The 24,822-nt window shown below is 46.1% G+C and overlaps 2 protein-coding genes across 3 annotated transcripts; one reads left to right on the top strand and one right to left on the bottom strand.

Annotated features, from left to right (window-relative positions):
* Positions 1-445: 445 nt before the first annotated feature.
* On the bottom strand, positions 446-10,688 carry MRPS11 (mitochondrial ribosomal protein S11). The gene is made up of 7 exons (XM_004370617.2): positions 10,585-10,688; positions 10,320-10,467; positions 10,094-10,210; positions 4,423-4,521; positions 3,450-3,579; positions 1,858-1,923; positions 446-931 (listed from the first exon to the last, which is right to left on the bottom strand). Exons 2-7 carry the CDS (start codon positions 10,382-10,384, stop codon positions 824-826), a joined length of 585 nt encoding a protein of 194 aa, XP_004370674.1. The 5' UTR covers positions 10,385-10,467; positions 10,585-10,688; the 3' UTR covers positions 446-823.
* A 51-nt stretch (positions 10,689-10,739) lies between these two features.
* On the top strand, positions 10,740-20,503 carry MRPL46 (mitochondrial ribosomal protein L46). 2 transcript variants are annotated; one of them, XM_004370616.2, is made up of 4 exons: positions 10,740-10,982; positions 13,981-14,170; positions 15,114-15,287; positions 19,998-20,382. In XM_004370616.2, the coding sequence occupies exons 1-4, from the start codon at positions 10,755-10,757 to the stop codon at positions 20,246-20,248; spliced, it is 843 nt and encodes a 280-aa protein (XP_004370673.1). In that variant the 5' UTR covers positions 10,740-10,754; the 3' UTR covers positions 20,249-20,382. The 2 variants fall into 2 exon arrangements, with proteins under 2 accessions (XP_004370673.1, XP_023581698.1); XM_023725930.1 differs by having other exon boundaries at positions 10,780-10,993; positions 19,998-20,503.
* The last annotated feature ends 4,319 nt before the right edge of the window (positions 20,504-24,822 follow it).

Raw genomic sequence — 24,822 nt, 5'->3', positions numbered from 1 at the left:
GTTTCCTAAACAGACACAGAATGAAGCTTATCTGGTATCTGGGCTGTACTCCAGCCCATCCCTCCATTCACCCTATTTTCTAGAGAATCCTCAGTTTTATACAAATCTACCCTCCCCTGTTTAGGGTCACCCAATCTTGGGTGCTTGAACTGTAGAAGACCACTGAGTGTGTTAAAGATGACTGGACTCTGAACTGGAGAACCCTCCCACAGTGTTAGGCTAAGTTTAATTATGCCCACTAATGGTGAAATCGAACACCAGAGTGCACCAGAGGCAGAAGGGCGACCACTCTCCATTTGTGGCCAAAGGACAAGTTGTTGATAAGAAAGTTGCTCTGCTGAGCTCTGGAAACCTTGGTGAAAGGGCTACAAAAGAAACATCTGAATTGAAGGGGGAGGTGTCTGGGAAGTGGCAGCTCACATCTGCTGCATTTTAACCTTCTCATTTGGGTCTCGCCTCAATTCACAATCGCTTTTTCAGTAGGAAGAGAGAGATTACTGTTCCCAACTCCGGAAGCAAAAAACTCACAAGTTACTAAGGTGGTAGAGACACTCTTTTATTTTCATCGGAGCAGAGGCAGCATTTGCTGGGTGGTGTGTGGGCCACAGCTGTCCCTGTTGCTTCCCCTCCTGTCCAAGACAGGCCTGGCCTCATGTCTTGAGTCAAAGGAGCAAGCGAAGGCCACCGTGTAAGGAGGCAAAGCTCTCTCCTCGATGCCTGAACTCATCTCCCACAAGACGTCTTCTGGAGACAGTCAGACAGTGTGATTTCTGCAAGGTCCTGCTGGACTGAAGACTTGCGATCAGGTTCCTGCGTCCTTCCCTCACAGCCTCCGAGCCTTCCGGGGGCGGCAGCCATTGTGTGGGATGGGGGTGTTGTCAGTGATGGAAATCACCTCCAGGCCCCCCATGCTCAGTCCTTTGATGGCAGACTGGAAAGGGCAGAGGGACAGGAGAATGATGGCCCCAGCATCCCAGACAGGGCTTAGGGGGATCGAGATGGGGCCGAGGAGGCTCTCTGACTTTAGTACATACAATCCCAACCCTATTCCCCAGCACTCTCACAGCGGTCTCCACCAAACCCGTAGCCAAGTTCTCAATGCTGCCCACCTCTCTAACTGCACCTGCCACTTTGCACCTTGTGCTTCATGATCCAGGAACCAAAACTACTATGGCCTTGGCACACCTGAAGCCTCACTCACACTTCTGTAGCTTTACTTAAGCTGTGGAGTCCTTGGGTTAAGTGCCTGACTACTAGCCGAAAGGCTGGTGGTTCAAACCCACCCTGAGGTACCTCGGAGGGCCTGGTGGTCTGCTTCTGAAACGTCACAGCCTTGAAAACGCTATGGAGAAAAGTTCTACTCTGCACACATGGGGTCGCCACGAGTCGGATCGACTCGACAGCAACAAACGACAACAACTTACGCAGTTTCCTCTGCCTGGAATGTCCTTCCCTCCTCTCTCACCTGGCAATACCCTGTTATTCTTGAAAAGCCAGTAAAGATGTCACCTCTTTAGGGAAGCTCCTGACCATCCCCCACGGGCTCCTGCTCACCCTGGCACATGCTTGACCATGCCCTCGCTGGTCTGTACTCAGGGACTGTCTGTGATGGTCCCCCAGAGGCCACCCTCCCACTCCCAGGGCCTGGTATGCAGCAGGCACTCAGTAAGTGTCTGATGGACTGAGCTAAGCAATCCGGGTCTGCTTTGAGGAGCTGAGAGATCACAGGAACAACAGAAACAAACTCCAAGCCAGCATGGCAACCCACTACAGGGTCCTTTCCTCTCTCTCTCTCCACTCTGCTGTCAAACCCCGTTTCTCTCTGCATGTACGCTGTGGAGAATAACGGTCACTTACCAAGCGCCCTGGCCCGAGGCCTTTCACCACCACTCGGATGTGGGTCACACCCTTTCCTGTAGCTTTCTAAAAAAGCAGCAATTGGTTAGTGCCCCAGAGAGAACCACTATATTCACACACACAGACACACACAGTCAGTCAGACAGACAGACAGACAGACAGGGAGCCCAAAGCAAAAGAAGCAAAGGGCAGGTAGCCACAGTGGAGAACAGACACCGCCAGAGGCCACAGAACCTAGGGAATCATGGAATTAAAGTGGACTAGGTGATGCAGACAGTTAACACCCCTGGCTGCTGACTGAAAGGTTGGAGGTTTGAGTCCACCCTGAGGCATCTCAGAAGAAAGGCCTGGTGATCTACTTTGGAAAAATCAGCCACTGAAAACATGAGGAGCATAGTTCTCTGACACACATGGGGTTGCCATGAGGCTGAATCCAATCAAGGGCAACTGGTGATTGGTAGTGATCCCTTTAGCCCACAACAGCACTGCCACCTAATGGAGAATTCTAAATATCGCTCAGGTTTCTCCCAAGTGGATAAATGCAGAATTCCAGGATCATAAGGAGGTGCCCTGGACTTCAAGACTGAGCCTAAATACCCAGTTAAAGTGTTTCTCTCACCATTTTAAATCTTTATAATTTTTTGGTCTTGACTATAAAGGCAATTCACTATACAAAGTCTAGCAAATACACAAAATTCACTCATAATCCACCATGCAGAAGTCACTGTTAACATTGATATATGCCCTTGAGTCATATATAATCTGTCCACTGTTGGACATTTAGAACATTTCCATTTTTGATTATCATTAACATGTAGCAATGAGTATTTCTGGGCACTGAGCTTGCCTCAAAGGTCAAGGTTTGCCCCCAGGAAGTACTCCTGGTTTGGCAGAGTGGGAGCATTTGTGAGGCCTGTGCTACAGTGGGAAGTAGAGGTGCTTTGGTCCCAGATGGATCTGGGCTCAGAGCAGGGAACTGAACTGGCTGCAGGGCTCTGAACAAGTCACAAATGCTGAATCTCAACTGGCTCTTGAAAATGTGCATAATACTGAGGGTCTTTTCAGAATTAAAAACCAAAACCAAACTTGTTGCCGTCGACTGGATTCCAACTCATAGATAATGAATAAAGTGTCTGGCACAGTGTAGATGCTCAATAAATATATGAGCAGCAGCACACTGTCAGCTGGCTTCTAGAGAGGTTTGCAAAAATAGTTCTCACTCAAACTGGTAATGTATGCGTCTTCATACCACATGCTCTCCTAATAAACTGTTATCACCAACCCCACCCCCAAAGCCCCACTGGCTTTTAAATGGAGGGGGCTCTGAATCTTAAGTCTTCAGCGCCCTGCCTCTTATATTTCCTGGAACGAACCAATATGTGTTTCACCTCTAATGCAGCCAAGAGAAAGAGAAGAGAGAGGCCTTTTCACACAGACCTCTTCAAACCACTCAATGTGTTTGGGCATCTAACATGGATTGGTAAACATCCCATTACTTCTGAACACTAATGTAATGAGAATTCTCCTTTACAGTGATTGGCCATGCAGCGAGCAGAACTCACCAGAGAGGGCTGGGAAGGACACCCACTTACCGCTGCTGCGGCTATGCCTGTAGTCTGCGCTGCAATGCCGGTGCCCTTCTTGGCATTTCGAAATCCCTCTGTGCCACAGGAAGCATGGGCCAGTGGCTGGTTCGTGGCAGAGACAACCTGGATCTGGGTGCTGGGAAGAGAAGGGGGCATACAGGATATAGCTACTGTTCAAGGAGAGAAACAGAGCTGATCTATTTCCTCATCAGCGTGAGTGGGGAGGAAAAAGAAATCCAGCTCCTTTTTGAACCCGTGAAGCATTTCATCTGTGTCACACACTCTACCCGTGACCACCAAGTCCTATATTGTTCTTTAAATTGCTTCATGGACTCTGTGACCAGACACTAACCCGATCTCTAAGTGGGGCTGACCTGCAAAGTTGTCACTAATGTCAGCGTGCTTCATTGCCAACGCACACTGGGAGCTCCCGCCAGCACCCATCTGAAAGCCTCACAAGGTTAGTCCTGTCACTGGTTTAATGTCACCATTCACATTTAGCCCTAAAAAGCAGAGGCCAGTGCACGGTGGCCCAAGGCAAGGACATTACGGGGACATTTATTTGGAGCTTTATATTCCGGTTAGTTTGTAATAAATCACACACTCTTAAATCACATCTCTCATCTTATTTATGTGTCACTCGCCCTCTGCCCCCCATGCTGAGCACTCAGCAATGCTTAATAAACACCTTCATGGCAGGACTATCTGGCTCTAAGATACATCCTCGCCAACTCCTGAGCAGAACCAGGAAATACTATTCCCAAGGAAAGCAAAGCGATCTTATAACCGTGATACTCCCAACCTATTTCACATTTTTTTGGAACTGGAACAGGCTTTAAAAAGACAGAAGGTGGTTTCCCAAAACAAGAAGGGGTGAGCCTGGGGTTGTCTACACTAGCACCTTCAGCCCTGACCCCTCAACCCTACTGAGAAGGGGAAAGAGAGCCACCACCGACCTGCCCAGGTGCCGCCTGCTTACTTGTTGTAGGATGCCTTAATGTGTGCGATTGGGATTTCCTCAAATTTCTTTCCTGCCCACCTCAGAGAGCTCTCCTGTCCTGGAACCGGAGGGTAAATGCTGCAATTAGAAGAAAAAAATTATTTAAAATTGCCTTATTATTAATCAAAGAAATACATCATATGGTAAAAAAACAAAACAAAGTGAATAGCATGGAAGAACTCATAACGGAAAACAACAGCTCTCTGTCCTAGACTTGCTCTGCCAGGTAGCTGCCTGCTGCCCTTCCTTTGCAATCCTTCTGGATGCTACCACCGTATCTGTCAACAGTATGCTTGTGTCGCTATTTCCTGACTCGTCAATTTTAGATATATCTAGTGACCTGCTGCTGTGAAAGAAGAGATTTTAGTTATACACTCTACCTCCCCTCGTCCCTTCTAGTATAATCATGACTATTTCAAATCCACCACAGGTTATCCTTTTCCTAACTTTAAAAATAGTCAAATTTCCATTTCAGGTTTTATTAACCACAGACAATATCTTGACTCCCTACTTTATAAAAAATAAGATGAAATAATTTTAGTAATATTATAATTATAATATATATCAAAAAACTCAGTATCCTAGAGCAGAGGCAGCAAATGTTTTCTGTAAAGGGCCAGACAGTATGTTTTAGGCTTTGCCAGCCATGTGGTTTCTGTCCTAACTACTCAACCCTGTCACTGTAGTGAAAAAACAGACAAAGACAACATATACACAAATGGGTGTGGCTGTGTGTCAATAAAACTTTATTACAAAAACTGGCAACAGGCCAGATGCGGCGTATGAGTGGGAGTTGGCTAAACCCTACCTTGGACCAGTGGTTCTCAGTGCTGGCCGAACATCAGGATCACCTTTGTCGCATCGAGGGGCTTAAGCTCCACCCCAAACTTCTGGGTGGGGTTTGACAATCTGCTTTTAAAATACTCTAGGTGAATCTGAAGGAGCCCTGGTTGTACAGTGGTTAAATCACTCAGCTGCTAACTGAAAGTTCAGTGATTCAAAACCACCAGCCACTCCACGGGTGAAAGATCTGGCAGTGGGATGGTCGCTGAGTCAGAACCGACTTGATGGCAATGGGCAGGTGAATCTGATGTGAACTCCGGGTTGAGAACACTGGCCTAGACCCTGTATTAAGTCCAAGATCTTTCACCATGCCAGCCCAATCTGTTCTCTGGCTATCCTTAGGTAAGCACTCTTCATTTTCAGGTGGAAAAACACAGGTACAAGTAGGAGAACAGAGTCAGTGAGGGAGGGCAGGCCTTATATCTTGGAGACCGGTCTCAGTTCAGAGTTTTGTCCACCAAGCTATGCCTTCTTTTATTCAAACGCACATGTAACTGTCACTCAGCATTCGAGAGAGGAGTAAACCCACTGTCCCCACCTGACCACATCAGATTCATGCTTGGACCCTCCACTGCCCCCTGAAATAAACTACACTATTATTTGGGCACCTGTCCTTGCCCAGCCCTACCTGTCTTCCTAGAGGTATTCTAAAAAACAAAACAAAATAACATAGTGATATTCAAAAGTTATAAGAATATTCTTTCCTGCTAGGCCTCACCTTAGAGATGACCTAGACCCTCATATGTTGCTGGCTTATCAGCCCACTGCATGCCTAGATGGAAAGTGGAGTCTCCTAGATGACATTCGGATTTAAGACATACCATTTCCCCATTGGTAATTTTCCCTATTGACCTGGGCCAAAATAACAAGCCTACTAACAAGTATCTAACCAGTGTAATGCCTTTCACATATAACAAGATTTTAGATACGAAGGATTTGGGGCTTAAACCATTTGATTGGCATAGGCAAAACCAGACCTTGAAACCTCCCAGGTCCAATGCAGGACTAAATAAGTGGTTCACCCCAAAGAAGCCCAGGGAAGGAAAGGCAAAGCTTTTTGGCACTGGTCTGCTGCCATTTCATACCCATTCTCACACCAGGGAAATGAGATAAACCCAAAACCATACCCACTGCCATGGAGTTGACTCCAACTCACAGTGACCCTATACGACAGGGTAGAACTGTCTCATACAGTTTCCAAGTCTGTAAATCTTTACGGAAGCAGACTGCCATATCTTTCTCCCACGGAGCTGCTGGTGGGCTTGAACCACCCACCTTTCAGTTAGCAGCTGAGTGCTTAACCATTGCTTCACCAGGGTCCTTCACTTAACACTACTTCTATCATAACTGTTGGTGATTCAGTAAGATCCTTCTAACCATGTGGCTTCTCTGTTTCTGGACCTCCTTTTCTCTAACAATCCCTCCATCCTACCTAGCCCCTTTCATGACCAGTACCTGCAACCCCTTTATAGCCTTGGTTTCGAACATCACACTCTGTGGCCACCCCCTCTGGCACGTCCACTCACTCCCTCTACAATCCTCGTCCAGGAGCCCTTCAATCCCACGGACCTACCATCTTTCACTACCCCTTAGATCCCTCGTGTCCTCACTGCCCTCCTCATCTAGAGGAAATGCCACAGTCAATCACTCCAATTACTAGCCTCCCGCCACACCTCAATTCTCTGCCCACTCTCACTTCACTGTACTCGCCTGGCAAACCCCTACCCTGGTTAAAGCCACCTCCCCCAGCCATTCTAAGCCTATGCCTGCACCCACACAGCTGGCTAGAGAAAAACACATAGCCATGTCCGCTGGTCTCTCTCTATCCCAGGGTTTCTCAGCCTCAGCACTACTGACATACTGGCTGGATAAGTCTCTGTTTTAGGGCCTTTCCTGCTTTGTGGGTGGTACAGCAGCAGCCCTGGCCTGCCCCCCGCCCCCCAACGCCACAACTGCTCTTGCCAAGGTCACCAATCAACTCCGCACTGTTAAACCCAGTGAGCAATTTTCAGTCTCCGTCCTGGCTGACCTAGTCTATCAGCTGAGCTCCCTCCCCCTTAAATATATTAAACAAACAAACCAAAGAGCTCTCCTGGTTTCCTACCTCTCTGGAGGGTCTCTGTCGCTTTTGCTGGTTCTTCCTCATCTTTCAGATCTCTAAATGTTGGAGGGCTCCAGGGTTCAGTCCTTGGACCTCTTTTCTTTATCTGTACTTAGCCTCTTGATGATCTCATTCAGTCTTATGGTTTTAAATATCATCTCTACGTATATCGCTAGACCAGACTGATCCTCTGAGCTCGATTTCTAATAACTTTCCTTGTATCTCCACTCAGATGTTAATTAAGCATCTCAAATTTAACTTTCATTACTACGTTTTTCTCTCAATTTTTTTTTTTTTGATGGTATGTGTTTTCAGTATTGCTTATAAATTTTTGGTTGCTAACATGGATTTTGAGAAATATGATCTAGTAATACAAGCCACCAAAGAGGCAAGTGGCACCGTGGCACCAATGATCTGGGGTACGACAATATACCAATAAGCACTATATAAACAATTTATTGCAGACACTTTCCATTAGGTTACATGGGGAACCTCTGGTTTTCCAAATATGACACAGAAGTATCAAAACGAACCCATCAAGGCTCCCTAGCTATCACACAAGAAAGGCATGATTATACTCACAAGTCTTATCTCACAGAAATAAAGGGAAAAAAGGCAAAAGTTTACAAAACTAGCACATCCAGGAAGCATCACCTAATAGAATTCTCAACCTATACAACAATGAGGCTCCAGCTCAGGTCTGTTGAGCTGAATGAACTTCTAAAGGACCCACCCTGACGTTAAAGGCATTAGAATCGAACACCGCCTTACCTCTGATGACCAGAGGCATAAAAAGTGGCTGGTATACTGTTAACCCAATGGTAACGAAAATGTTAACCCAGCCAAATCCAAACTCCTGTAGTCTTCCCCATCTTAATAAATGCTAACTCCATCTTTTCAGTTGCTGGGGCCCAAAAGTAGTCTTTCTTCACTCCTCTCCGTTTCTCACACCTTACATTAACAAATCCTGTTGGCTCCACCTTCAAAATGTATCAGCCACCATTGTTTCTTGCCTGGATTACTTCAATAGTCTTCTAAGTGCATCGATGACTTCTCCCTGCTTCCATGCTTGCTCCCCCACAGTTCAATATCAACACGGCAGGTAAAAGGCTCCTTTTAAAATGTAGGCAAGATCATGTCACACTTCTACACAAAACTCTCCCATGACTTCCCCTCTCACTCAAGAGTAAAAGCTGAAGTCCTTAAGATGGCCAAAAAAGGCCACATGGGATGTGGCTGCACAAGTCTGCTGCATGCTGCCCCTCCCCACTCTTATCTCCTACTGCAGTGAAACCTGGAGAGCCAGAACTCGAAGGGACTGCCTTGTTTTTCCAGGTCTCACAAGTTTTCCGCCTTTGACAGGGTATAGTCTTACTACTTTCCTATCACTCGTTTTAGTGGAAAATATTTGAGTTTTCCTTCTCTGACAGGCTTCTGCCTTACACAGGTTCCAGCTTTTGCAGGTTTTACTGTATTTTTACATGTCACTCCACGCTGGCCTTCCTGCTGTTCCCCACGAATACTAGACACATTCCTACCATCTGTCATATGCCCATGTTTTACTTGTTTTTTATTTACTGTCTCCCCCACTAGAAGTTAAATTCTACGAGGCAAAGATTTTTGTCTGTTTGATCCCTGATATAGCTCCAGCACCTTGAACAGTGCCTGGCATTGTTGAATGAAGAACTACAACAGAATCTTCGTTTAAACTCCTTCAAGCAGCAAACCACTGCCTACAGTGGGGATAGAAAGATTCAGTATGACAGACAAGACCCTCCGTATTACGATCCTCTGTAGTCCTGCTGGTCTCATCTACCGTTAGTGTCCCCACTTACCCTAAGCATCACAGAACTACCCGAAGACACTGTGTTCTTTCGTACTGCATGCATTTACAGGGGCTGTTAGCTTCCCCTAAAATGATCACTATCATCTTGCCCAGCTAAACGCCCATTCAATTCTTAGCTTCACATTATCTTCTCTACAGTCTTGCCTGATTTCCTCAGGAGTGAGACACTTTCTTTCCTATGTCCAAACACCAAGCTCTTACTGTCATTATACTACTGATCAGATTATGGTGTAACCGTTTGCATGTCTGCCTTCCTTGGTAGACTGTGAACTACAGTACTTGTGGAAAGGAATGATGTTTTGTATTTCCAGCACCTGGCATGGTGCCTGGCACACAGTAGGTTCTCAGTAAATGCTAAGTGGATGTGAGCTACATGTGGTACATAGAGATGGTGGCAGTAGTGGGAGGCAAGGTACCACAGTCCCTAAGGCTGAGCACAAAAACCACCCTGGCCCCGGACTAACTCTAATAAGTCCACAAGTCTGCAGTAATGTGTTCCATACCCCAGGAACCACCCCTCTGTACACATCCACCCACTCTGGTGTCCGAGACAGGGAAGGCTGCTCGTCTGAGGGGTTATCTCCATCTCTGCAGAAAGAAGACTGATATTAACTCATCCAACATCCACTCACTCATTAACAAGTGTTCACTGAGCATCCACTGTGTGCCAGGGCTCATTTCATTTTCACAACTTCCCTCAGCATTATCCCCATTTTAAAATGAGAAAGTTGAGGCTTGATTTACAGAAGGTCACGCAAATGGCAAGTAGCAGAGTTGGGAATTCAGTGGTTCTCCGGAGAGTGACGGGCAAGAATCACGGGGTGCTGGTCTAGCGACGACCGAAACTAAGTGGCTCTCACCTGAAGCTGCTGCGGCTCGGAGCGGCCGCCTCCTCCTCAACTTTCTTCTTCGCCGCCGCTTCTTGCAGCTGCTGGAGGCTTGTGTGGATAGTCCGGGCCGGCGCGTCGGCTACGACTCTGCAGGGAGGAAAAGTTCGGTGAGGTCCAGACCTAATGGCCACTGGAGCCAAGGTGGCTCATGGGACATAATGGGACAAACGCCTCTCGGAGGGGCAATTATTCTCACCCCGTGGTTGGTGGCCGAGCCCATGACCTCAAGAACACGGTCCCCGCGTTCCTTACAGCCTGCATGGCTTAATCTGACCCCAGCCGGTGCCCATCAGCGGCGTCCGCGGAGCCTTGCGTAGCGGGAGCAGCGCCAGCACCACGAGTGCCTGTGGGGGAGAGACAGAAGGGAAAGTTATACAATTCTTCTTTATAAGGTTCACTAAATTGATTTATTCAATTTAAGTGGTCTAAAAACTACATTTAGGTTTCAACTTGGAACTTACCTTTCTTCTAACTTGTCTAACATGACAAGATCTTCGTATATCTGTCATTTTGGAATGGTTTGTTCTAACAGCGACTTTAGCGCTCTCCTTCATCCCGCAGCCTTGTGGGAACATGGGGTTGGCTGAGGGCGTCGCTGGGTGCCGCGGTGCATTGTGGGCAGAGTAGGAAGATGGCGGCGCCCGTAACGCGAACCTTGTTGGGGGTGGCGCGGGGCTGGTGGCGATTGGAGGGGCTTTCGACTGCTAGCCTGAGTATTCGCAGCCTGGCTCTCTCGGCCGCACCTTCGAATAGCGGGTGCCCATGGCGCCTGTTGGGCGCATTGTGCCTGCAGCGGCCGCCGCTAGTCTCGAAGCCGCTGACCCCGTTGCAGGAGGATATGGCGGCTCTACTAAAGCAGGTAAGACTGAGGTGCGGACTGCGATTTCAACGTGACGTGAGGAAGGAATAGAGTCAGGTCTGGGTTCGATCCCGACTCCGGCACCAATTAGTTTGTGTGACCTTTGGGGTATCACTTTATCTCTGTGTTGTGTGCCGTCGAGTCGATTTAGACTCATAGCTGCCCAATGTGACAGAGTAGAACTGCCCTATAGGGTTTCCTAGGCTATAATCTTTAAGGGAGCAGATCACCAGGTCTTTTCTCCCACAGAGCGGCTGGTGGTTACATCCGTTGACATTTCCGTTAGCAGCCAAGGCTAACCACGCGCCACCAGGGCTCCTTGAACTTCAGCATACTTACCTGTAAAGGGGTAACTAGCTTAGTGACTTGTACATAGTGGGCGTTCAACAAAAGGTAGTCTCCTTTTTTTTTTTGGCTTTCTTTATTGTCATTTTAGGCAACTACTTGGAGATTTCTCCTTCTGCTTGTTCATTCAACACAGTAGGAATGCCGTTGTAAACAAGGCTGACTCAGTTCTTATCACAGAGAGCTTACAGTCTGGAGGGGATAAAGTCTTTGTGCTGTGGTGAGTGTTAGGAAGAAGAAAGTACAGGAGACAGTGGACACATCTGTAAATGCCTGTGGTAAAACCTGCTCCGCTTTACCTCACAGGGTTATTTGTATGAGGGACAGGTGAGGAAACCTGGACAAAAACTGGGTGTAGTGGCTATGAGGGTCTTAAGTCACCACAGATGATGATGTAAGAGTGTTATATTTCCCCAGGGTGTGAAATACTTTCGTCTTGGGCTACTGAGATCTATAAACTTCTCTTCTGTGTTTTTTACTCGATTTATTCGTGTACTCTCAGATATTCATTGGTCACCTACTGTGTATCAGACGCTGTGCTAAGGATGCACTGGTTAGTAAGGCAGGCATATCTGTGGTCCTCAGAGATGTCAGTCTCATGGAGGGGGCAGTCAGTAACCAAGTAATCACATGACTATATAATTGTAGACACAGATACAGATTGTAAAGGAAAGTACAGTTACTGTAAGAGTGCTTAACAGGGAAACCTTATTTTGATTTTCTGGTAGTGTAAAAATGGAGTGGCAGCAATAGGCCTTGTCATCTAACTTCAAGAGGGGGAGAGAGAATCATTATCAAGATCAACGTCAGCTCAAAGCTGATTCTTATAAGGTGGAAGTCAAACATACCTTCTCTCCAACCTTTTTACCAATCCTGACACCAGCCATCCCCCCACAGCACTCTCTGCTTCTCTGCTGAGTTCGATAATTTGTTCAGTGGCCACACAGAACTCACAGACTACACCCACAGTTATGGCGTCTTTTAGGGAAGTAACAGGTTACAATTTGGGATCAGGATCAACAGGCTACAACTCAGGATCAGGATCAGGAACCATGTAGGAAAGTCTCCCTTCTCCAGTGCAGGACAGCTCTCAGCTCCTCTCGGCCCCCTGAAGACAGGCCTCCTCCCTCGGCCCAGCTGGAACAAGTGTTACAAATTTCTTTTAGCTCTGCCAGTAAGTTCCCGGAGACACCCCACTCTGCCAGTAATCCTTGGGCCAAAGGTTTGCTCAGCTCCCTCTCTCAGTGGGTTGGCAGCTCCACCAAGTGCCTGGAGGCACCCCACTCAGCCAGCAAGCCTCCTGCCCAAAGGCGCTCAGCTCATTTGCGCAGTGGGTCGGCATGCCCACTGTAGCCACCTCCACTGTAGCCACCTTGCTCCATGGGCCAGGAAGCTCACCATGCCATCTCCTGCTGGTCTCCCTGTTCTCCCTCCACTGTTTCTCTGCTGCGCTTTCTGCTGCTTCTTACCGTCTTGCGCTGTCTCCGGTATTACAACTCTCTCTGTCTCCTGGGTCTAGGAGGTTCTTAGCGCAGGGACCCCGGGATCAAAGGATGCACTCTGCTCCTGGCTCTTCTTGGTGGTAGTGAGGTTTCTCTCTCTGCTTCTGGGATTGGGTCCTTTTAAGCCTAGGGGGCTGGCAAAACTGACCAGTCCCCTCGTTAGGGTTCCATAGACCTTATTTACATGGTCCCACTCCTACAAGGTTTCCATGCACTTTATTTGCATTATTAGCAGGCTGGCAAATCCCCTTGTTGGGCCACAGGTACTTTATTTGCATAGTTCTACCGAGTCGTTGTGGGAATCACAAGACTATGCATGGCGAGAAGGGCCATATTAATTCACTGCACTGCAGGTAGCTCTCAAGGAACATCTTGCGTTTAGTGATATTTAAATTGGAATCTGAAGAATAAATAAGACTCTCCCAGGAGAACAGTGTGAAGAAAAAACATTCTAGGAAGAAGGAACAGCATTTGTAAAGTCCATTAGGCAGGAAAGTACTTTGTGAACTCATCAAAGACTGATGTGACTGGAGCATGGGAAGTGGACAGGCAGTATCTGCCCCAGGCCTCTGTTCTTTGTAGCAGTCTTGATCCCTTCTCACATTCGAACATTTTGGCAAATGTAACTCAAACCCAAAGTGCAGGTGATATTTTTTTCTGTCTCTGTATGCTGTTTTGATTGTATGTTTGGTTGTGTTGTTATTGTTGTTAGATGTCGTTGAGTCGGTTCCAACTCATAGCAACCCTGTGTACAACAGAACGAAACACTGCCCAGTCTTGTGCCATCCTCACAATCATTGTTATGCTTGAGCCCATTGTTGCAGCCACTGTGTCTATCCATCTTGAGGATCTTCCTCTTTTTTGCTGATCCTCTACTTTACCAAATATGATATCCTTCTCCAGGGACTGGTCCTTCCTGATAACATCTCCAAAGTATGTGAGACAAAGTCTCGCCATCGTTGCTTCTGAGGAGCATTCTGGCCATACTTTTTCCAAGACAGATTTGTTTGTTCTTCTGACAGTCCATGGTATATTCAGTATTCTTTACCAGCACCGTCGTTCAGAGGCGTCAATTCTTGATAAACTTTTGAGCATGTCAAATGTGCTAGAGCTCTTGTTTTATTCAGTTTTTGTCCTTTTAACTTTCCTAGATCGAGGTAGAGAGAAGCCTGTATTCAGACCATGAGCTTCGTGCTTTGGATGAAGCCCAGAAGCTGGCAAGGAAGAAAGCCGACCTCTATGAAGAAGAGGAAGATGGCAAGGAGATATTGTTGGTGCAGGATTTGGAAGATATGTGGGAACAGACATTCCTACAGTTCAAACCTGGAGCTCGCATAACAGGTTTGTGGCCTTGTCGGGCCAGCAAGAGGGAAGGGAAAGAAATGGGTTCTGGTTCCCAAATAAAGAACAACTTCTTAGCACTGGCTTTGTGTTTTCAGTAACAAATAGATTCAGATAACAAAACTTCTTTCAGGTGGGAGAAAAATAATTTCTTTTCCCTGTTCCTCACATCTATCCTAATTTTTTTTAAAGGCCTGCATTGTTTTTTGAGTATGAGGTAAGGGTGATGGAATAGTCTTTTCTCTCTCTGTTAAATTTTGTGAATGCTATCTAAATTTAACTCCTAATTTGGGATTGAGAGAGGAGAAATTAAGCCTTTTCCCACTATACCCTGTGTTTTGGAGCCCTGGTAGTGCAGTGGTTAAGAGCTTGGCTCCCAACCAAAAGGTTGACAGTTCGAATCCACCAGCTACTCATTGAAAACCCCATCGGGCAGTTCTACTCTGTTGTATAAGGTCACTATGAGTCAGAATCAACTCAGCAGCAGTGGGTTTGGTTTGGGTTATCCTGTGTTTTATCTGAAAGCCTTCAGATAAAATGGGCCTTCAGATGAAACAGGGTTGAATTCCCTTATCCCTGTTTCACAGATAGAGCCTGAAGAACAGAGAAAGTGAGGATTAGTTAAGTTAGTAATAGTATCAAAGCTAATGAAGTAGTAGTATGGACATTGCTTCTTTTCCAAAGGTTCAAAGTACTTTTATGTTTTGCTCTTCGAAGAGAAGTTCAGCTCTTGGTTTCCTCCTCTTACCTTTTAGTTTCCTCAAAATTGTGAGGTGAACCCTTGAAAAGGTCAAGGTTAAGGAGAGGGGCCAGGGTTGTAATTTGATTGTAAGTTCTTTGAGGGCAGAGGTTGTGACTCTCACCTTGAAGGAAAACTACACAACTCTTACGGTTCCGGCAGACCACAGCCTCCTTGTCTCCTCTGATCCCCTTTTCTTCATAGAAGCTGATAAGAAGAATGACCGAACCTCACTGCACCGGAAGCTAGACAGGAGCCTCATCCTGTTGGTCAAAGAGAAGCTTGGAGACCAGGATGTTTGGATGCTGCCCCAGGCAGAGTGGCAGCCCGGGGAGACCCTTCGGGCAACAGCTGAGCGAACCCTGGCCACACTTTCTGGTGAGCTCTCTGTCTCCTGCTGAACTCCACACAACTCACTTCAGACTCACAGCCAGAAGAGTCACAGGCTGACTGTGAGAAGGGGTTTAAGGGCAGGTGGGAAGGCTAATGGAAACTTTGATGTTTATAAAAATTTCAGCTATAAAAATCGAGGTGAGGATTTTCCTGAAGCCAAGTGAGAGTCTTATCTTTGTCCTGCCAAATTTTTTGAGTTTAGTACATTCAGAATTGATGTTTCCACCATTCCCTCAGCCTGCTCCTCTTTACATCCTTGCTTACTGACACTGCCGCTTACCTGTTCATCAAACTACAAACCTCAGATTTATCCTTGACCTCATCCTGACCCCCACAGGCCCTTGAGTTCTACCAGTTCTGTTCTAAAGGCTCCCTCTTTATTCCCACAGCTTTAGCTGTGGGCTCCTTCCCTTCTCACTTGTTATTAGCTGCTATTGAGTCAGCCCCAAATCATGGTGACCCCACGCACAGTGGGATGAAACACTGCCTGGTCCTGCGCCATCCGCACAATTGGTTGGGGTTTGGACTGTTGTGATCCATAGGGTTTTCATTGGCTGATTTTTGGAAGTCGATTGCCAGACATTTTTTCCTAGTCCATCTTAGTCTGGAAGCTCCGCTGAAGTCTATTCAACATGGTAGCAAAACACAGACCTCCACTGATAGATGATGGCTGTGCATGAGGTGCGTTGGCTGGCATTCAAACCTGAGCCTTCGGAGTGAAAGGTGAGAATCCTCCCACTAAACCACCACTACCTCAGTCACTTCTCACTAGACCAGGGTTTCTCAACCTTCAGCATCATTGAAATTTGGGGTGAGATAATTCTTTTTTGTGGGGGGTCTCTCCTGTGCGTTGCAGGATGTTTTGCAGCAAAGTACCTGGACCATAGTAGGTGCTTGCTGAATGTTTGCTGAGTAAATGGATTTGGAGGCTTAGGTTCACAGCCACTTTACTGGTCCTGCCACCAGCTTAAGTCCCTGCTACCAAAATGGCAGAGGCCAGTGTGTGCTCCCCTGATCCTCTCATGGGAGGGGCCTGTGTGGTATGGAGGGGCACAGCCACGCAGACAGAAGACATGGGGCTTTGCTGCTCTCCCCGTTTCCTCAGCTGTCACGGAGGGGTTGGCAGCCGTATTTCTTGCCAGGATCGTTGTGTTCATGTCACATCAAACATTCGTGACTGATGCTGGCTCAGCTCCACCTCCTGTGTGCCGTGTGGGACCCTTCCACCTCCACCCTACACTTTCCTCCTTGTAACGCCCCCATTGTAATAAATCAGTGTAACAGGAAATATATAAAAGATATTTATAAGGTCTGTTCATGCTGAATAAATGATATAAGAATAAAATATATTGATTTATTAGCTTATTACCAGTACCAGTTGCTGTTGAGTTGGCTCTGACTCATGGTGACCCCATGTGTATCCGAGTAAAAGTGTGCACCGTAGAGTTTCCAGTGGCTGGTTTTTCAAAAGAAGATCACCAGGCCTTTCTTCCAAAGAGCATCTGGATGGACTTGAACTGCTAACTTTCAGGTTAGCAGCCAAGTGCATTATGTGTTTGCACCACCCAGGGGCTGTTAGCTTATTAAATGGCAGATAATATGTTCTTGCTGTGAAAGAGAAAGCTCAAGCAATATGAAAGTATACTGACAAAAGTGAAAGTATGTTACTTTCCTCCCCACTGCCATCAGACTTCCCAGGTACTTCTGTAGGGTGGAATTCCTAGAGAGAGAATTAATGGGTCAGAAGTATGCACATTAAAGTTTTTGATAGGTATTGCACAGTTGTCCTCCGGAAAGTGTGTCACAGTTTCCAATCTCAGGAGCACTATTCGGGAGTGCCTGCTTGCCCAGGCCTTGCTGACGAAATGCAGTCTTTTGGATTAGTATTTTCCTGATAGCTAGTGACATTGACGGTCATCTAACATATTCACATTTTCCTGACTGCTAGTGCGATCGTCCATGTTCTCACATGTTTATTGGCTGTATTCTGTGAACTGCCTTGTCAGAGCCTTTGCTCATGTTTGTAGCGGGCTGTTTGTATTTTTTTCCCCCTAAATTTGATTTATTTTGTTGTTGTTGTTGAGAATGTACACAGCAGAACATACACCAATTCAACAGTTTCTACATGTACAATTTAGTGACATTGATCACATTCTTCGAGTTGTGCAACCATTCTCACCTTGCTTTTCTGAGTTATTCCTCCCTCATTAACAAAAATTCACTGCCCCCTAAGGTTCCTGTTTAATCTATCAAGTCACTGTTGTCAAACTGATCTCATATGATAGTTCTTAAAAGAGCATAATGCTCAAGGCAGACCCTTTTTACTAGTTAAACTAACTTATTGTTCAGTTTTAAGGTGACTTCAGTGGATATTTTTGGTTTAAGGTTTAAAGATTATCTCAAGGCAGTAGTTTCAGGGGTTCATCTACCTTACGTGGCTCCAGAAAGTCTAGAGTCCATGAGAATTTGAAATTCCGTTTTGCATTTTCCCCCTTTTGATCAGGATTCTTCTATGGAATCTTTGATCAAAATGTTCAGTATTGGTAGCTGGGCACCATCCAGTTCTTCTGGTCTCGTGTCAAAGGAGGCAGTTTTTCATGGAGGCAGTTAGCCACATGTCTCAGTTATCTCGTGCTGCTATAACAGAAATACCACAAGTGGATGGTTTTAACAAACAGAAATTTATTCCCTCACAGTTTAGGAGGCTAGAAGTCCAAATTCAGGGCACCAGCTCCTGGGGAAGGCTTGCTTTCTCTGTTGGCTCTCGTGGAAGGTCCTTGTCATCAATCTTCCCTTGGTCTAGGATCTTCTCAGCACAGGGACCCTGGGTCCAAAGGATGCGTTCTGCTCCTGGCTCTTCTTGCTTGGTGTAATGAGGTCCCTCTCCTCTCCGCTCGCTTCTCTCTTTTTTATCTCAAAAGAGATTGACTCAAGATACAACCTAATCCTATAGATTGTGTCCTGCCTCATTAACATAAAACCAAAACCAAACCCGTTGCTGTAGAGTCGATTCTGACTTGTAGCAACCCTATAGGACAGGGTAGAACTGCCCTGTAGGGTTTCCAAGAAGTGGCTGGTGGATTCTAACTGCTGACCTTTTGGTTAGCAGCTGAGCTCTTAACCACTGTGCCACCAGGGCTCCCCTAATTAACATAACTGCCTCTAATCCTGCCTCATTGACATCATAGAGGTTAGGATTGACAAAGCATAGGATAATTACATCAGGTCACAAAATGGAGGACAACCACACAGTACTGGGAATCATGGCCTAGCCAAGTTGACACATTTTTGGGGGACACCATTCAATCCATAGCATCACACATTCTGTATCTTCCTCCTTTTCCTGACTCTTCTTCTTCCTCTCTTGCTCCAGGTGAGTAGCGAGCAATTGTTGTGCCTTGGATGGCCACTTGCAAGCTCTGAAGACCCCAGGCACTACACAGTGAACTAGGAGGTAGAACACAAGCACTAAACATGTTATTTGGCCAGGTAACTGGGATGTGCCATGAAAACCATGACCCTAAATCTCCAAACCAAGGAGCCAAATCCCTTGAGGTGTTTGGTTGTACATAAGCAGCCTCAACAGCTGCTCTTTTTTTTGGTCTTCATTGTAAATACACCTATCACACAGCTTTAGCCAGTTCAACTTTTTACAGTGTACAAGTTATTGACAGCAATTACAATAATTGGCTGTGCAACCCTACCCTTAATCAATGTGATTTTTCCATCACCATTTTAACCCCCTCTTCCCCCTCCCTGCCACCCCTGGTGAGCTCTGATAAATTTTGTCTCCATGCATTTCCCTTTTCTTGTCTTTTGATGTAAGTGAGGTCATACAGTTTATCTTTTTGTGATTGGCTTGTTTCACACAGCATAATGTCTTCCAGCTCCATTCATATTGTAATATGTACCAAGACTTCATTTCTCCTACTGACTGAGTAGTATCCTGTTATATGTACGTACCACATTTTGTTTATCTATTCGTCTGTCGATGAGCATTTAGGTGGTTTCCACCTTTTGACTATTGTGAATAGTGGTGCATTGAACATTGGTATACAAGTCTCTTTTTGAGTCTCTGCTTTCAAGTCTTTTTTTTTTTTCTTGATTTGAGGGAGCTCTATTCTTTAATCCATGTTTTTTTCCAGATTATAAAAAAGTAATACATGCTCATTGACTTAAATTTGGAAAATTCAGAAAAATATAAAGAAACATGCCAATTTAATTCCACCACCTAAGATATCCATTGCTAACGTTTTGTAGGTGAGCTGATACTCTTTTTCGAATGCTAATGGTGGTGTTTTTTTAATATTGAAAAAAAAAATTCACGTGTATAATCAAATCTGGGGTTCTTTGTATGCTTTCCATGTGGCATCCCTTTTAAAAGGTTGTCCTGGTTTTTCATCAAGAGATGGCAACAGGGTTGAGTCTAGAACCTGGGCGCTTTGTTGCTTAACCTGTGTACCTGACTGCCAGTCTAAAAGCAGTAGCTTGGAACATGGGAATGAGCCCAGTGAGTCTGGACTCCATGGACCAGGAAGTGTTTGGATTGAAAGGGGAGCAGGGTCTTTTTTTATACTGACCCTAGTTCTCACTCAGAAATGCTTTTATCTCAGGGGGCCTGAAGTAACTCTTGCAGGGACCCTCTATGATTTGGGCAGCCAGAATGAACATCTGTTTGTTTGTTTTTTCCCGCAGAAAACAACATTGAAGCCAAGTTCCTAGGAAATGCACCCTGTGGCCACTACAAGTTCAAGTTTCCCCAGGCAGTGCGGACAGAGAGTAACATCGGGGCCAAAGTATTCTTCTTCAAAGCACTACTACAAACTGGAGACTTTTCCCAGCCCAGGAAGAAGGGCCAGCATGTGTGGGTCAGTAAGGAGGAGCTGGGTGACTATTTGATACCAAAATACCTGGCCCAGGTTCGGAGGTTTCTCTTGGACCTCTGATGAACTGAGCTGCCTGTGGACAATCTCAGACACGTCTAGGATTGGGCCTCAAGGACATTTGTGTGGTTGCCCCATCTTTGCAGGGACTGCTAGGCAGGAAACTAAATTTTGAGAAATAAATGAGTTTATCAGTGTGTAAGTCTCAGCTCATTTGCCCTTTGAAGACGGCTGGGCTTCTCCCAGTGAAGAGAGAGCCATTTCTTGGGGTGGCTTTCTATTTTTGACAAGCTGAAAATTGAGTACAGTTGGCCCTTCATATCCGAAGGTTCCACATCTGCAGATTCAACCAAACAGGACTGAAAATACTTGGGGGAAAAAAAAAAGTTCCAAAAAGCAAAACTTGAATTTTGCCACGCAACTAGCACTATGCTGAATCCACGCAAATGATGTGACGTGTAGGCATACCCTGCTGTAGCCTCCCACCATTTCACAGATCCTCGGTCTCCAGGTTTCGTTGATTGGGTATTGTTCACCTTTCATCCTGCCATTATTCCCTAAACAATACAGTATACCAGTTATTTACATAGCATTTCCGTCGTATTAGGTAGTATGAGTAATACAGAGATAAAATATATGGGAGGATGTGTGTAGGTGATAATGCAAATACTATGCCATTTTATATAAGGGACTTGAGCATCCATGGATTTTGGTATCCATGGGGGTGCTGGAGCCAATCCCCGTGTATTGCATTACTTTACTGTGAGTCAGCTGGCTTCACTGGGCCCAGGGAAGAACAGAAGGAAATGAATTGACCTTCTAAAAGCCTTGAGTTCTATGAAAGCTTCTAGACTCATGAGAAAAACTAATTTGATAGTTTTTTAGCTATTTTCCATTTTGTTTTTCCTTCTCTTTGCACTTGATATGGAGGTGTTTTAATCTAGCCTAGAAATATTCTTTTTTTTTTCTTTTTTAAGCGTTTGATATTTAAAAAGGATTTAATCATCTATTACCTGTTTTGAAACCTGTTAAAAAAACCCGTTGCTGTTGAGTCGATTCAGACTCATAGTGACCCTATAGGACAGAGTAGAACTGCCTCATAGGATTTCCAAAGCTGTAATCTTTATGGAAGTGGACTGCCACATCTTTCTTCTGCAGAGTGGCTGGTGGGTTAGAACTGTTGATGTTCCAGTTAGCCAGGTGCTTAATCACTGCACCGCTAGGACTCCTCTGTTTCAAAACAGTCATGTGTAATAAGCAAGGTCAGCTTGTCCTCCCTGTTCTAAGATGGAGGAGTCATGGCTGGCTGGGTCATGACGTGGCTGTAAGTCCCCAGTGGTGCTAGAGGAGAACCCTGGTCTTGTGTCTCAGCTGGGGCTCCTGGTCCTATAATATGTTGTTGGGTCACCGTTGGTCCCCATTTGCTGAAGGAAGAGAAGAGATCCAGGGTCTCAGGCATGCCTCTGTCCAGAGCAGGGGTTCCATAGCAGGCTGTAGTCCTGGGCCACACCAAGCTTCCCCTGGTGTCCTCTGAGACAGCAGCTTGCCCTGAACAGGCTGTCCTGAGTGATGTAAGCTTGCAAAATGGGATTTCTGTCTTTGAGTCAGATGGAGCCTCGTTCTTACGCAGGGTCAGGGAAATTGCTTTCTGTCACCAAAATGGAGGGGTGCCTAGCCCTGCTGTTCCTCTCCTTCCCATTTACCTCCTGCAGGTGCTGTCTCTGCCCTTGCTACTGAGGAGAGGTGGCCCCTAGGTGAAGCTTGCTGATTGCATGGACTATAGTGGTTCCTGTAGGATGTCGCCTGGCCTGTAGGGAGGGTAAGGGCAGCTGCAGGACCAGGAGTGTGCTTTCTCTTGCTGGGTTTCAGAGTGAGATGTGTATGTGAAGGGTACGGCATATTCTCAGGGCCCTGGGCACCTCAGCATCAAGGGAAGGAATCACCAGGGTGAGACGTGACTGTTTTCATGACCATTCATGAACTGGTCTATTTTGCTACAGTGTTGTCTTTAATGGGAAATAGCATCTGTGCATTTGGTAAACAGAGAAATGGCGTCAGGATAACCCGAAATTATATTGGTTCCTGGGAGATTTTCCCCAGCATGTTAGTATTTTGAAATGATCAGGGACAAGATTGAATGCCTTAAGAAAAAAGCTAAACATTTTGAAGAAGTGCTTTTCCTTTATTGCAAATAATGACTGGGTTAGTAGCTTCAGGAATCACCACTAGCCCTTTTCCTAGGTTCGGCTGCCTGGGGAATCTGAATGGCAACAGAAAAGCTATGAAGATACTCCCCTTCCTTTGTTGAAAAAAACGGGTGAAGAGGGTTCCACCCTGGATTGGTTCTGATAGAACTCATCTCTGTGAGGACCTACATCTCGGGGAGAGCACGAGCCCCAGGATTTAAGGCTGCTGTGGACTAGCGCACTTGCCAGTGGACACACCTGTGTTCCTGTCACCATCGGGCATGTTGCTGTTCTGTTAATGCTCTGGTTACAACGCTCCGTAAGTTCTGCGTGGTCTGCTACTACCCTCATTGTTCCCACAAACCCTGTTATTTTTGGAGTTATATTTTGGAGAACACAAGTTTTTACAGCATTATTGTAGAAACGGCTGTATTTGCTAAGTGCGAGCCTGAATCTTCCACTGGCTGTCGAAGATGACCAAAAAAATTGTTTCTAGTATATCCCTTGGAGGAAGATAGCCGGAGACCAAAATAAGAGAGGTGATGTCCTCTGTGTTTAGGGCATGGAGGCATTTAAAGATGAGAGGAGGAGAGGGTAACGCGTGTGGTGTGGGGATGAGGAGTTGCAGTTTGAGGTGTATTTGTGCACCCTAAGAAATACCACTGTGTGTGAGTGTGTACTTGGAGTGTGTGTTGTGAGCATGTGTAATACATAAACCAGACTACCCAGCCTACTAGAAGGATCCTCCACAGAATTACCCTCCCCACCCCTGCCCTTGGTCACTGCCTTCCAAAGTGATTTCCAGTCCCTCCTGGCTTCACCTTTGTTGCTCCTACGGAGAAAATACAACTCTTACCAACTTCTTTTCCTGATAACTTATTCAAAGGTCTCCTAGGTGGCCATTTCCATACCTTTCGCGTGCTTCTACATCTAGCACTTTCTAGGATAGCTAGTTGTTTGTTAGCCTGGCTCCTATACCTACCTGAACTCCTACATCCTAGCACAGAACCTGCCTCATGTCCGTACACAGCTAGTGTTTGTTAAGTCAATCACCTTCTTATGAGCACTGAACTTGGAATCAGAAAACCTGGGTTTGAATTTGTTTTATGGCTCTTAGCAAGCTACTGCCACCCACTATCACTATTAACAAGAGTGGAGTGACTCCTCAGTGCCAGGAACCGTGGTGAGGGTCTTACCAACTACCTCCATTTTAATTTAAATCGGCAGTACTGGCATCATACATATTTCATATGAGAAACGAGTTTAAAGAGGTAGGCTAAGTTGCTTAGATTTACTAGTAAGTGGCAGGGTCAGGATTTGAACTCAGATCTGTGCATAAAGCTAATCTTAACCTTTCTTCACCTTAACTTTCTCATCTGCAAAATGAAGATGATACTACTTCTCAGGTGTTGTGATAATTTATGCAAAAGTACTTAGCACCTGCATGGCTTGTTATAAACATTCAGTAAATGTATCCCTCCTTCCAAGGTATTATGAGTCGGAATCAACTCAGTGGCAATTGGTTTGTTTTTTTGGTTTTTCAACATATTTAAGCTCCTAAATCCTGTTCCTCAATTCAACCACATCATCTTTAGTTTTTACAACTCTCATTGTCAGATTATACTTTGTGACAACTCAGCATTTCTGACCTATTTGGAAAGGGACCTGGGTAATTTGGACATTAATGGATTCTTTCTGCCCATCTCAAAACGGGTGGGTGGCCGGTCAGTCCCGTGACCATGTCCAACTGGTTGGGTTGTGTTTGCCCCATTGCATCCTGGGCCCCGAAATCTGGAGCCACTGTTTGGCACAGGATTATGAGGCACTGCAAACAAAATGGACTTGCTGACCCATTCTATTACCCCAGCAGAGGGGGAAAGGGGAGCGCAGCTGAAAGGTCAGCAAAGCAATTATTAAGAGCTCACAGATCACTAAGCTGCAAGCACACACAGCAAGATAAAGCCCTGTTAGCCTGAAATCTCAGGGCAGCCAAGGCCCCCGCCCTGCTCTGCTTTATTTTCTATAAGCCTGTGGAGCCTGGATTATGGCCAGTCACTTCAGGCTATCGGTCACCTCTCACCTGCCTTGGAATTTCAGTGCTTAAGACCCCAGAAGTGAGGGAGGAAACTGCTCATCCCACTGAATGCGGGAGAGGCGTCCAGAGCAGGTGCTGGTGGAAAGGCTCAGGGGATAGGCCCAGACAGTGGTAGATATCACTGCAGCAGGGAGGTCCGTGTGAGTCAGGGGTGGGGGAGGCAGGGAGGGCATTATCAACCAGAGCAAGGAATAGGTGCATGCGCGCGTACGCACACACACAGACACAGACACACACGAGCTACCCTACCCTAACCCACCTACCCACACACACATGAGCTACCCTATCCTAACCCACCCACACACACACACCTGAGCTACCCTATCCTAACCCACCCACCCACACACACATGAGCT

Source organism: Trichechus manatus, unplaced genomic scaffold (assembly GCF_000243295.1).
Source record: "Trichechus manatus latirostris isolate Lorelei unplaced genomic scaffold, TriManLat1.0 scaffold00009, whole genome shotgun sequence".
Lineage (NCBI taxonomy): Eukaryota > Metazoa > Chordata > Mammalia > Sirenia > Trichechidae > Trichechus > Trichechus manatus.
Note: the sequence above shows the minus strand (reverse complement) of the source record. Positions and strands in the feature narration are given on the sequence as shown.